The sequence below is a fragment of the Pelophylax lessonae genome (genome assembly GCF_965119305.1).
Source record: "Pelophylax lessonae genome assembly, contig: HAP1_SCAFFOLD_265, whole genome shotgun sequence".
Lineage (NCBI taxonomy): Eukaryota > Metazoa > Chordata > Amphibia > Anura > Ranidae > Pelophylax > Pelophylax lessonae.
This window is the reverse complement of record NW_028120075.1, coordinates 236379-249090: the sequence shown is the minus strand read 5'-3', so window position 1 is coordinate 249090 and position 12712 is coordinate 236379. Positions and strand designations below refer to the sequence as shown.

At 47.9% G+C, this 12712-nt stretch overlaps 2 protein-coding genes across 2 annotated transcripts in view; both read left to right on the top strand.

Moving 5' to 3' along the window:
* Positions 1–262: 262 nt before the first annotated feature.
* LOC309543606 (uncharacterized protein) overlaps positions 263–12712 on the top strand; it is a gene marked incomplete at its 3' end in the record, with an annotated part of 208822 nt that continues 196372 nt past the window's right edge. Inside the window, exons 1-3 of the mRNA XM_082276064.1 lie at positions 263–373; positions 8224–8358; positions 8445–8568. Coding sequence (XP_082132190.1) covers positions 278–373; positions 8224–8358; positions 8445–8568 — 355 coding nt within the window. The remainder of the gene's footprint in view (positions 374–8223; positions 8359–8444; positions 8569–12712) is intronic.
* On the top strand, positions 9386–12551 carry LOC309543605 (uncharacterized protein; the record flags this gene model as incomplete). Its single annotated transcript, XM_082276063.1, has 2 exons — positions 9386–9396; positions 11936–12551. The coding sequence occupies 2 exons, from the start codon at positions 9386–9388 to the stop codon at positions 12549–12551; spliced, it is 627 nt and encodes a 208-aa protein (XP_082132189.1).

Genomic DNA, 12712 nt, shown 5'->3' with positions numbered 1-12712 from the left:
TGTCCTGACCTTTATCCTGATTCTCATCTCACACCCATCATAAAAAATGGAATTTATGATCCAAGTGGCCAAATTTTACGAGAATCCCGGACCCCAAGAATCATAGAAAACACTAAACTGTCCAGATTAAATATTTTCTCACTGGGACCATAGAGCTAAAATTCACACCGACCTTCATATTACCTCCTGATATCCCCATCCTATTATTGTACAACCAATACTAATCCAGATAATTCTCTGTTATCAATATTATCTGTCTACAGGGAAACCTTCATAGATGATGGCACCAATGAGGATAGAGGAGGACCGGAGTCACATGACTGAGAAGATCCTAAACCTCACCCTGGAGATCATCTACCTGCTGACCGGAGAGGTGAGGAGTAGTGTTGAGCGAACACGGACTGTATTATTCGTGTTCGTACCGAATAATTGGATTTCTTGTACCCGAACACGGACACGGACACTTTACTGTATGTTCGGGTAAAAATCTGTGATCGGTCGTTTTATTTCCGGGTTTTGCATGCTTTGGCGCTCTTTTCATGGCAGGCTTTCAACAGCCAATCAACAATCGTTTAACTGGTGTGCCTTAAGCCATCCCAGCCATGCCTGCAAATGTCTCAGTAGCTGTGATTGGCCGTCTGAAGCATGTGACCAAGTCTTTATAAGTTCCAGGCAGCCGCAGCGTCTTCATTCTGCTGCTTAGATCAGGGACAGAGCACACATCAACGTGCTGGCTGCTGATTAGGGAAAGACAGGCAGGAAAAAAACATTTGTGTCCGGATAGAATTGAGGGACAGGTCGGAGTGTTTAGGCAGGGCGAGTTGTAGGCATTTTAGGGATAGAGTCTGCTGAATTATAGGGTCAGTGTCTTCTACAAAGTACAATCGATATTGCTGTGTGGGGGGTGGGGTCTGCACTCAATCCTGATCTACGATCTCTTCTCAATCCTGTTAGGGAGAGGCTGCTGCTGAATTTTAGGGTCAGAGTGTTCTACAAACTACAATCGATATTGCTGTGTGGGGTCTGCACTTAGTCCCGATCTACGATCTCTTCTCAGTCCTGTTAGGGAGAGGCTGCTGCTGAATTTTAGGGAAACTGTGTTCTACAAACTACAATCGATATTGCTGTGTGGTGTGGGATAGGAGATAGGCAGGTGTCAGTGATCCACATCCATTTTTCTGTGTGTGAGCTGCAGTGAACACAATCTTTTTGGGCTGCAGTGAACACAATCTTTTTGGGGTGCAGTGAACAACGTCCTTTTTGGGGTGCAGTGAACAAAATCTTTTTGGGGTGCAGTGAATAAAATCCTTTTTGGGGTGCAGTGAACAAAATCCTTTTTGGGGTGCAGTGAACACAATCTTTTTGGGGTGCAGTGAACAAAATCCTTTGTGGGGTGCAGTGAACACAATCTTTGTGGGGTGCAGTGAACACAATCTTTTTGGGGTGCAGTGAACACAATCTTTGTGGGGTGCAGTGAACACAATCTTTTTGGGGTGCAGTGAACACAATCTTTTTGGGGTGCAGTGAACACAATCTTTTTGGGGTGCAGTAAACAAAATCCTTTGTGGGGTGCAGTGAACACAATCTTTGTGGGGTGCAGTGAACACAATCTTTTTGGGGTGCAGTGAACAACATCCTTTTTGGGGTGCAGTGAACAACATCCTTTTTGGGGTGCAGTGAACACAATCTTTTTGGGGTGCAGTGAACAAAATCCTTTGTGGGGTGCAGTGAACACAATCTTTGTGGGGTACAGTGAACACAATCTTTTTGGGGTGCAGTGAACAAAATCCTTTGTGGGGTGCAGTGAACACAATCTTTGGGGGGTACAGTGAACACAATCTTTTTGGGGTGCAGTGAACAAAATCCTTTGTGGGGTGCAGTGAACACAATCTTTTTGGGGTGCAGTGAACACAATCTTTTTGGGGTGCAGTGAACAAAATCCTTTTTGGGGTGCAGTGAACAACATCCTTTTTGGGGTGCAGTGCACACAATCTTTTTGGGGTGCAGTGAACAAAATCCTTTGTGGGGTGCAGTGAACACAATCTTTGTGGGGTACAGGGAACAGAATCTTTGTGGGGTGCAGTGAACACAATCTTTGGGGGGTACAGTGAACACAATCTTTGGGGGGTACAGTGAACACAATCTTTTTGGGGTGCAGTGAACAAAATCCTTTTAGGGTGCAGTGAACACAATCTTTGTGGGGTGCAGTGAACAAAATCCTTTTTGAGGTGCAGTGAACACAATCTTTGTGGGGTGCAGTGAACACAATCTTTGTGGGGTACAGTGAACACAATCTCATACTTCTGAAGATTTGAGGGTGCTGCCTGTTCCATACTCCTCCTCCTACTGCTCAACCATCCTTTTAGGGGTACAAACAATAATAATTGGGGCCTATTGTGGTGGTGTACGTGTGAGATACATACACTTTCTTTTTGATCATATTTTCTATTCCGCTATTCAATTAAAACCTTTGGGGATCAATTAAATTGCGTGATAGTCTGTGTCGGTACGTGTGAGATCCACCTTTCCAAGTTTTTGGGGTTCATCTCATACTTCTGAAGATTTGAGGGTGCTGCCTGTTCCATACTCCTCCTCCTACTCCTCAACCATCCTTTTAGGGGTACAAACAATAGTAATTGGGGCCTAGTGTGGTGGTGTACGTGTGAGATACATACACTTTCTTTTTGATCATATTTTCTATTCCGCTATTCAATTAAAACCTTTGGGGATCAATTAAATTGCGTGATAGTCTGTGTCGGTACGTGTGAGATCCACCTTTCCAAGTTTTTGGGGTTCATCTCATACTTCTGAAGATTTGAGGGTGCTGCCTGTTCCATACTCCTCCTCCTACTCCTCAACCATCCTTTTAGGGGTACAAACAATAGTAATTGGGGCCTAGTGTGGTGGTGTACGTGTGAGATACATACACTTTCTTTTTGATCATATTTTCTATTCCGCTATTAAATTAAAACCTTTGGGGATCAATTAAATTGCGTGATAGTCTGTGTCGGTACGTGTGAGATCCACCTTTCCAAGTTTTTGGGGTTCATCTCATACTTCTGAAGATTTGAGGGTGCTGCCTGTTCCATACTCCTCCTCCTACTCCTCAACCATCCTTTTAGGGGTACAAACAATAGTAATTGGGGCCTAGTGTGGTTTTGTACGTGCGAGATACATACACTTTTTTGGATCATATTTCCTATTCCGCTATTCAATAAAAACCTTTCTAGGGCAAGATCTTAAATTACAGAAATATGAGGAGACCGTCAAATAAGGGCCGTGGCCTGGGTCGTGGTGCTGCTGGTAGAGCTCCTGTTGCAAGGAGAGGACGTGGTCGATCTGTGCCAGCTACACGCACAAGTGAAACACCTTCCTCAAGTGTGAGTAGGCGACAGAACCTGCATCAGTATTTGGTAGGGCATCATACGCCCCTAGAAGTGATGAGGCCAGAACAAGTGGAGGCGATAGTAGATTGGTTTGCTGCTGACAGTGCCTCCAGTTCCTTCACATTGTCTCCCACCCAGTCTACTGCAGAAAGGTCACAGTTGGCACCTGCAGCCGATGTCCAACCGTCTTTCACCTCACCCCCTTGCAAATCAGGCAAGCAGTCTGAGCCCCAAGCCATACAGCAGTCTCTTCTTCTTTTTGATGACTCTGTCAGCAGGGTTTCCCAGGGCCATCCACCTAGCCCTGCCCCAGAAGTGGAAGAGATTGAGTGCAGCGATGCCCAACCACTTATTTCTCAAGATGAGTACATGCAAGGATCATCGCAGCACGTCTCCGATGATGACGAAACGCAGGTGCCAACTGCTGCGGCGTTCAGCATTGTGGAGACCGACAAGGAGGGCAGGGGTGAAGACTGGGTGGAAGATGATGTGGAGGACGATGAGGTCCTTGACCCCACATGGAATGAACATCATGCAGGTGACCTGAGTAGTTTGGAGGAAGAGGCGGTGGTCGCACAGAGCCACCAGCACAGCAGAAGAGGGAGCAGGGTGCAGAAGCGGAGCGGCCGTGCCCTAGACACTACGCCCGCTACTGCCCAACGCAGCAAGGGAACGAGCGCACCAAAGTCAGCTCAAAGGAGTTCTCTAGCGTGGAAGTTCTTTAGAAAATGTGCTGATGACAGGACACGAGTGGTTTGCACCCTGTGCAATCAGAGCTTGAAGCGAGGCATAAACCTTCTCAACCTGAGCACAACCTGCATGATCAGGCATCTAAGTGCAAAGCACGAGCTGCAGTGTAGTACACACCTTCAAAACCAAGAAACGTCTCTGGCTCATCCTGCTTCCTCTTCTGCTGCAGTCTCGGCCGCTCCAGCCACATCTGTAGTGATACCGGCACCTGCCACCCCGCAAACAGACGATCTGTCAGCAACACCACCACCTGGGTCACCATCCATCTCCACAATGTCGGTGGCTGTCCCACAGTACGTCGTGCCCAGCCGCCACTACTTTTCCAGGCAAGCCATCCCTTCCCTGCACAACCAAGTGGGGGAAAAAATCAGGTGTGCACTGCGCAACGCCATCTGTGCCAAGGTCCACCTAACTACCGATACGTGGACCAGTAAGCACGGTCAGGGGCGTTATATCTCCCTAACGGCACACTGGGTAAATGCAGTGGCGGATGGGCCTGAGGCGGATAGCAATTTGGCGCATGTCCTTCCACCACCGAGGATTGCAGGGCGCTTCAGTTTGCCTCCTGTTCCTAACTCCTCCTACTCCGCTTCCTCATCCTCTACCGCCTCCTCATCCGGACAGCGTAATACCTTCACCACCAACTTCAGCACGGCCAGGGGTAAACGACAGCAGGTAGTTTTACAACTTGCCTGTTTGGGGGACAAACCACACACCGCGCAGGAGTTGTGGAGGAGCATGGAACAGCAGACAAATGAGTGGTTGCTGCCAGCGAGCCTCAAGCCCGGCCTGGTGGTGTGCGATAACGGGAGAAATCTCATAGCAGCTCTGGGCCTAGCCGGTTTGACGCACATCCCTTGCCTGGCGCATGTGCTGAATTTGGTGGTGCAGAGGTTCCTTAAAAACTACCCCGATATGTCAGAGCTGCTGCAGAAAGTGCGGGCCGTTTGTGCGCACTTTCGGCGTTCTCACCCTGCTGCTGCTCGCCTGGCAGCGCTGCAGCGTAACTTCGGCCTTCCCGCTCACCGCCTCATATGTGACGTGCCCACAAGGTGGAACTCCACCTTGCACATGTTGGAAAGACTGTGCGAGCAGCAGCAGGCCATAGTGGAGTTTCAGCTGCAGCACGCACGCGTGAGTCGCTCTGCGGAACAGCACCACTTCACCACCAATAACTGGGCCTCCATGCGAGACCTGTGTGCCTTGTTGCGCTGTTTTGAGTACTCCACCAACATGGCCAGTGGCAATGACGCCGTTCTCAGCTTAACTATCCCACTTCTATGCCTCCTTGAAAAAACAATTCGGGCGATGATGGAAGAGGATGTGGCACAGGATGAGGAGGAGGAGGAGGATGAAGAGGTAACATTTCCAAGGCTTTCAGGGCAGTCATTCGCAAGGGGCTCCGAGGGTGGGTTCCTGCACACACAAACGCCAGGGACACAATTGTCCAGCAGGGGCACAGTTCTGGAGGAGGATGAGGAGGAGGAGATGGAACCATGTTCACAGCAGGGTGGCACCCAGGCCAGCTCATGGCCATCACTGGTGCGTGGCTGGGGGGATACAGAGGACACGGACGATACACCTCCCACAGAGGACAGCCTTTCGTTGCCTCTGGGCAGCCTGGCACACACATGAGGCACATGATTACATGCTGCAGTGTCTCCACAACGACCGCCGAGTTGCCCACATTCTAACTAGTGCTGATTACTGGGTGGCCACGCTGCTGGATCCCCGTTACAAGGACAACGTACCGTCCTTAATTCACTCACTGGAGCGCGATCGCAAGATGCGCGAGTACAAGCGCACGCTGGTAGACGCCATGCTGCTGGCATTCCCATCTGACAGCGGGGCCGCAGTGGAAGCACAAGGCAGAGGAGGAGGTCGCCAACGCAACCAGGGCACCGCCAGCACCTCAGAAGGCAGGGTTAGCATGGCTGAAATGTGGAAAAGCTTTGTCAGCACGCCACAACAAACAGCAGCACCAGCAGCTCAGATGGAACGTCTTAGCAGGAGGCAGCATTTTACCAACATGGTGGAGCAGTATGTGTGCACACGCCTACATGTAGTGAATGAGGGGTCTGCCCCCTTCAACTTCTGGGTCTCCAAATTGGGCACATGGCCTGAGCTTGCCCTTTACGCCTTGGAGGTGCTGGCGTGCCCTGCAGCCAGTGTATTATCTGAACGGGTATTTAGCACGGCTGGGGGCGTTATAACAGACAAGCGCAGCCGCCTGTCCAGAGACAATGTGGACAAGCTCACGTTCATTAAAATGAACCAGGCATGGATCCCACGGGACTTTTCCGTACCTTGTGCAGAATAGCAATGGATACCGACCTTACCCACCCATTGTTCCATTTTTGCTCTTTCTCACTCTTTTGGGGTGTACCCTCATTTAAAATTTGTGAAAAGAAGCAGTGTTGGCTACCTCGTCCTCCTCCTCAGGGCCAGATTAACGTAGGGGCTATTGGAGCTGCAGCTCCAGGCCCCTACCTTTTTATATAGGCCCCGGGTTGGCCATATTCACTGTGACCGCTCTTCTGTCACTTGTAAACACAGAAGTCTGGCTTCTATGCTCGCTTCCCCAGGCAGCACCCTCAGAACCTCCCCACACAGCGTGAAGGCCGGACAAGGAGGGACAGTTGCCGATGCATGGATGTGTTTATGGGCTTCAGAGACAGCATCCCATGTTGAATTAGGCATGCATGGCTGCACCCTTCCTCCTCTGGGTGCATGGCAAGGCACGGCCCTTAAGGCCCTTCAAAATCCTCAGCACCAAGCCCATGATGCTCTTAATCCGGCCCTGGTCCTCCTCCACCGCCGCTTCCACCTACACCACCCATAGGTGTGCGCAGCCTATTGCATTAAGGTGTGCACCCCAAAGTTGAAATACACATGCATGTGTTTGCCAGCAGGGAGAGTAATGTATCGGGGCCATGTACCTGTAGGCAAAGAGAAATAGAGCAGAGCAGGTCCGAGGGAGATCTTTCCCATCTCCTCACTGGCAATGCTATGTGCCCTAGGTGATTAGGGTGTGCCCAGGCACACCCGGCACACCCTGTGCGCATGCCTATGTCACCGCCACATCCACCACCACCTCAACCTCCCTACTACTCCATATGGGCCTCGTCCTTCAGAGATGAAGAAGAACATTGTTTTATTTTTCTGTTTTTTTTTTGTTGTTTTAAGTTATTTCCCTATCCACATTTGTTTGCAGAGCACTTGCCATGCTCTTAATTACGTTTTGCTGCCATTTGCAGCATTCTAGCCCTTTCCTTTGGTGTTTTAGAGCCATTTTAGTGCCTTAAAGTTCGGGTCCCCATTGACTTCAATGGGGTTCGGTGTCCGGGAAAAGTTCGGTAAAAGTCCGGGACACGGACCCGGACTTTTTTTTAAAGTTCGGCCGAACACGGACATCTAGGTGTCCGCTCAACCCTAGTGAGGAGGATTCTGGGAGGTCACATGACATCACTCTTATCTCTAATTATAAAACACAGACCTGACCGGAGAGGTGAGGAGGATTCTGGGATTCTAACATGATATTCCTATCTCGGCACCGGTCCTCAGGAAGGATGTGCTAGAACTGGAGAGAGTCCAGAGAAGGGCAACAAAAATAATTAGGGAAATGGAGGACATCAGCTGTGAGGAAAGACTACAAGCATTGAACTTATTCTCTCTGGAGAAGAGACGATTGAGGGGGGATATGACAAATATTGTACTGGCGACCCTAGCATAAGGAACAAACTATTCAGAGAAAGGGAATACAATAAGACGTGTGGCCACTCACTAAAACTAGAGGAAAGGCATTTTAACCTTAAAATACGCAGGGGGTTCTTCACTGTAAGAGCAGTAAGGATGTGGAATTCTCTTCCGCAAACAGTGTTATCAGCAGGGAGCATTGATAGTTTCAAAAAACTATTAGATGGGCACCTTAAAGACCACAACATACAGGGGTATACAATGTACAACTTACAGGAGTATACAATGTACGGTTAACAGCAGACACACACACACACATCATAGGTTGAACATGATGGACTGATGTCTTTTTTCAACCTCACTAACTATGTAACTATGTTCCTCAATACAGAGATTTCCTCTTCTGAAGTCAGGTGATCATATGACCATCACAGTGCCTCCATGTGACTCCCTAAAACCTGAGAGACACAACATGGAGAAGATTCTAGAAGTCACCAAGAAGATGATGGAGCTGCTGACAGGAGAGGTGAGCGGTGCTGGGAATTCTGGGACATTATCCAGTAACAGACAAGGGATGTGTCTGGATGGTGACTGTATCATTGTGTGTGTCAGGTTCCTATAAGGTGTCAGGATGTCACTGTCTATTTCTCCATGGAGGAGTGGGAGTATTTAGAAGGACACAAGGATCTCTACAAGGACGTCATGATGGAGAATCAGCCGCCCCTCACATCACCGGGTAAGAGGAAACTTTATTGTAAAGGAGAGAGCAGTAAGGAGGATCCACCTAGATCCCCCATCATCTGATAAACACATAGAAACAATGTATTCAGTCAGTGTGTGTTTCCTACAGATGGATCCAGTAATGGGAACCCACCAGAGAGATGTGCCCGTCCTCTGTATTCCCGGGATCCTACACAGGAAGGTTACACCATCCCCCACCATCATCAGGTAGGTGAAGATGGATGTCGAGATCGTAAAAGTGATCTGACTGTATGAGAATATATTCCACTTTTAGGTATAAGGTTATTTGTGCTCACATTTTAAAGAAACCATTCCCTGCTATTTTGTTTGTTTAGAATGAAAATCTGATAGATATAAAAGATGAGGTTAAAGAGGAAGAAGAGACGTATGTGATGGGGGATCAGCAGTTCAGGGAAGAGGTTGGGATGATGGACAAAGTTAAAGAGGAGGAATCTTCTCCAGACATCAGCACAGGTGAGTGATTTCCGCTAAATACAAAAACTGTTTGGGTATATGGATTGATGTTTGAGGATCTGTAGATCCACTTCTACAAGGACGTCATGATGGAGAATCAGCCGCCCCTCACATCACCGGGTAAGAGGAGACTTTATTGTAAAGGAGAGAGCAGTAAGGAGGATCCACCTAGATCCCCCATCATCTGATAAACACGTAGAAACAATGTATTCAGTCAGTGTGTGTGTTTCCTACAGATGGATCCAGTAATGTGAACCCACCAGAGAGATGTCCCTGTCCTCTGTATTCCCGAGATTCCACACAAGTTAACATTAAAGAAGAGATAAAAGAGGAGGATGATGAGGATTTTGTAATGGAGGAGGCAGAGTTTCCAAAAGGTCACAGAAAGCAGTACCAGGACACCATGGTGGAGTCATCCAGTTACAGAAATCCACCAGAGAGATGTCCCCGTCCTCCGTATTCCCGGGATTCCACACAGGAAGGTCACACCATCCCTCACCATCATCAGGTAGATGAGAATGTAGGAAAGTGATCCCAAGCCCTAAGAGATATCATTCTTCTATTATTATTATTTTTTTGTATTTAATATTATTTCTGCCATTTTGTTGGTTTAGGATGAAGATCTGATAAATGTACAAATTGGGGTTATAAAGGAAAAGACGTATGTGAGGGGTGATCAGCATTTTACAGAGGAGGTTGGGATGATGGACGCAGTTAAAGAGGAAGAAACTTCTCCAGATATCAGCTCGGGTAATTATGGAAGAATGGGTTAAAGGTTACTTAGTGATGTTTGGTTGGGTGGTATCATTGATCTGGTTAGTTGTCATAGTTTGGTGTTGTGATTGCACCCAGTTCCACCACAGATCTCTTTTACACTTTGAAATGCTCGACCCCCATACACTGCTCCAAAGAATGAAAGGAACACTTTGAAAACACATCAGATCTCTATGGGGAAAAATATCATGCTGGATATCTATACTGGTATGGACTGGGTAATGTGTTAGGCTCTATACTGGTATGGACTGGGTAATGTCTTAGGATCTATACTGGTATGGACTGGGTAATGTGTTAGGATCTATACTGGCATGAACTGGGTAATGTGTTAGGATCTATACTGGTATGGACTGGGTAATGCGTTAGGATCTATACTGGTATGGACTGGGTAATGTCTTAGGATCTATACTGGTATGGACTGGGTAAATGTTAGGAAGGAAAGGATGCCACATAGTGTGATGGAAATGAAAATTATCACCCTACAGAGGGCTGAACTCAAAGACACCCCGAAAATCAAAGTGAAAAAATGATGCAGCAGGCGAGTCCATTTTGGTGAAATGTCATTGCAGGACCTCAGAATGGTCCTCAGTAGTGTGTATGGCCCCCACATGCTTGTATGCATGGCTGAAAACGTCGGGGCATGCTCCTAATAAGACGACGGATGGTGTCCTGGGGTATTTCCTCCCAGATCTGGACCAGGGCACCACTGAGCTCCTGAACAGACTGAGGTGTAACCTGGAGATATCGGATGGACTGAAACAGAATGTCCCAGAGGTGTTCTATTGGATTCAGGTCAGGCGAGTGTGGGGGCCATTCGGTGGTATAAATCCCTTCATCCTCCAGGAACTGGCTGCATACTCTCACCACATGAGGCCGGGAATTGTTGTGCACCAGGAGGAACCCAGGACCCACTGCACCAGCATAGGGTCTGACAATGGGTCCAAGGATTTCATCCCAATACCTAATGGCAGTCAGGGTGCCATTGTCTACCCTGTAGAGGTCTGTGCGTCCCTCCATGGATACGCCTCCCCAGACCATCACTGACCCTTCACCCAACCAGTCATGCTGAACGATGTTACAGGCATCATAATGTTCTCCACGGCTTCTCCAGACCCTTTCAATTCTGTCACATGTGCTCAGGGTGAACCTGCTCTCATCTGTGAAAAGCACAGGGTGCCAGTGGTGGAGCTGCCAATTCTGGTGTTCAATGGCAAATGCCAGTCGAGCTCCACAGTGCCGGGCAGTGAGCACAGGGACCACTAGAGGACGTCGGGCCCTCAGGCCACCCTCATGAAGTCTGTTTCTTTTGGTCAGAGACATTCACACCAGTGTCCTGCTGGAGGTAATTTTGTAGGGCTCTGGCAGGGCTCATCCTGGTCCTCCTTGCACAAAGGGGCAGATACCGGTCCTGCTGATGGGTTAAGGACCTTCTACGGCCCTGTCCAGCTCTCCTAGAGTAACTGCCTGTCTCCTGGAATCTCCTCCATGCTCCTGAGACTGTGCTGAGGGGACACAGCAAACCTTATGGCAATGGGACGTATTGATGTGCCATCCTGGAGGAGTTGGACTGCCTGTGCAACCTCTATAGGGTCCAGGCATGGCCTCATGCTACCAGTAGTGACATTGACCCCAGCCAAATGCAAAACTAGTGACAAACACTCCGAAAAGATGAGTAGGGAAAATGTCAGTGGCCTCCACCTGTAAAACCATTCCTGTTTTGGAGGTTGTCTCATTGTTGCCCATCTAGTGCACCTGTTGGTAACAACCCCCTCTGCTACTTGACTGAGCAGATGAATGTCCCAGCAGGAGTTCCCCTGACTTGACGCTATACTCTGATTATAAAGTGTTGAGCAGTGTATATGAGTGTGGAAATTTCTTGGTAATTTTTCTTGTCTTCTGACAGACGGACTCTGTGGTGGGAATAGAAGGACATCGGAGGAAGATGTGACTACAGAAGATAATGACATGGCATCTTCTCCAGAAGTAAATCCCGTTCCTCATAATATACATGACAGACCTCACCATTGGAGGAGATCATTGGAATCTCCTGATACTTCACATAGTCCTCTAATATCTGACAGTGCCGACGGGTGCGGGAAACCATCTCATCTCAGGGAATCTTCTTTATACCATACAGGAGAGAATTCATTCTCATGTTCAGAGTGCGGGAAATGTTTTAGTAAAAAAAGAAGCCTTCTTAGCCATCAGAGAATACACACAGGTGACCTTCCCTATTCATGTTCAGAGTGCGGGAAATGTTTTAAACAAAAAAAAAGCCTACTTAGCCATCAGAGAATACACACAGGTGACCTTCCCTATTCATATTCAGAGTACGGGAAATGTTTTAGTCGTAAAGAAAACCTTCTTAGCCATCAGAAAATACACACAGTAGAGCATCCCTATTCATGTTCAGAGTGTGGGAAATGTTTTAATCATAAAGGAAACCTTCTTAAACATCAGAGAATACATACAGGCGAGCGTCCCTATTCATGTTCAGAGTGTGGGAAATGTTTTAATCAAAAAGGACACCTTCTTAGCCATCAGAGAATACACACAGGTGAGCGTCCCTATTCATGTTCAGAGTGCGGTAAATGTTTTAATGAGAAAGGAACCCTTCTTAGGCATCAGAGAATACACACGGGTGAGCGTCCCTATTCATGTTCAGAGTGTGGGAAATGTTTTACTCATGACGTAAGCCTTCGTAGCCATCAAAAGAATACATGCTGTTGAATGTCCCTATTCATGTGCCAGGTGTGGGAAATGTATTAGTCACAAAAGAAACCTTCTTAGCCATCAGAAAATGCACAGGGGTGAGCTTCACTATTCATGTTCAGAGTGTGGGAAATGTTTTAATAATAAAGGAAGCCTTTAGAGAATACACACAGGTGAGC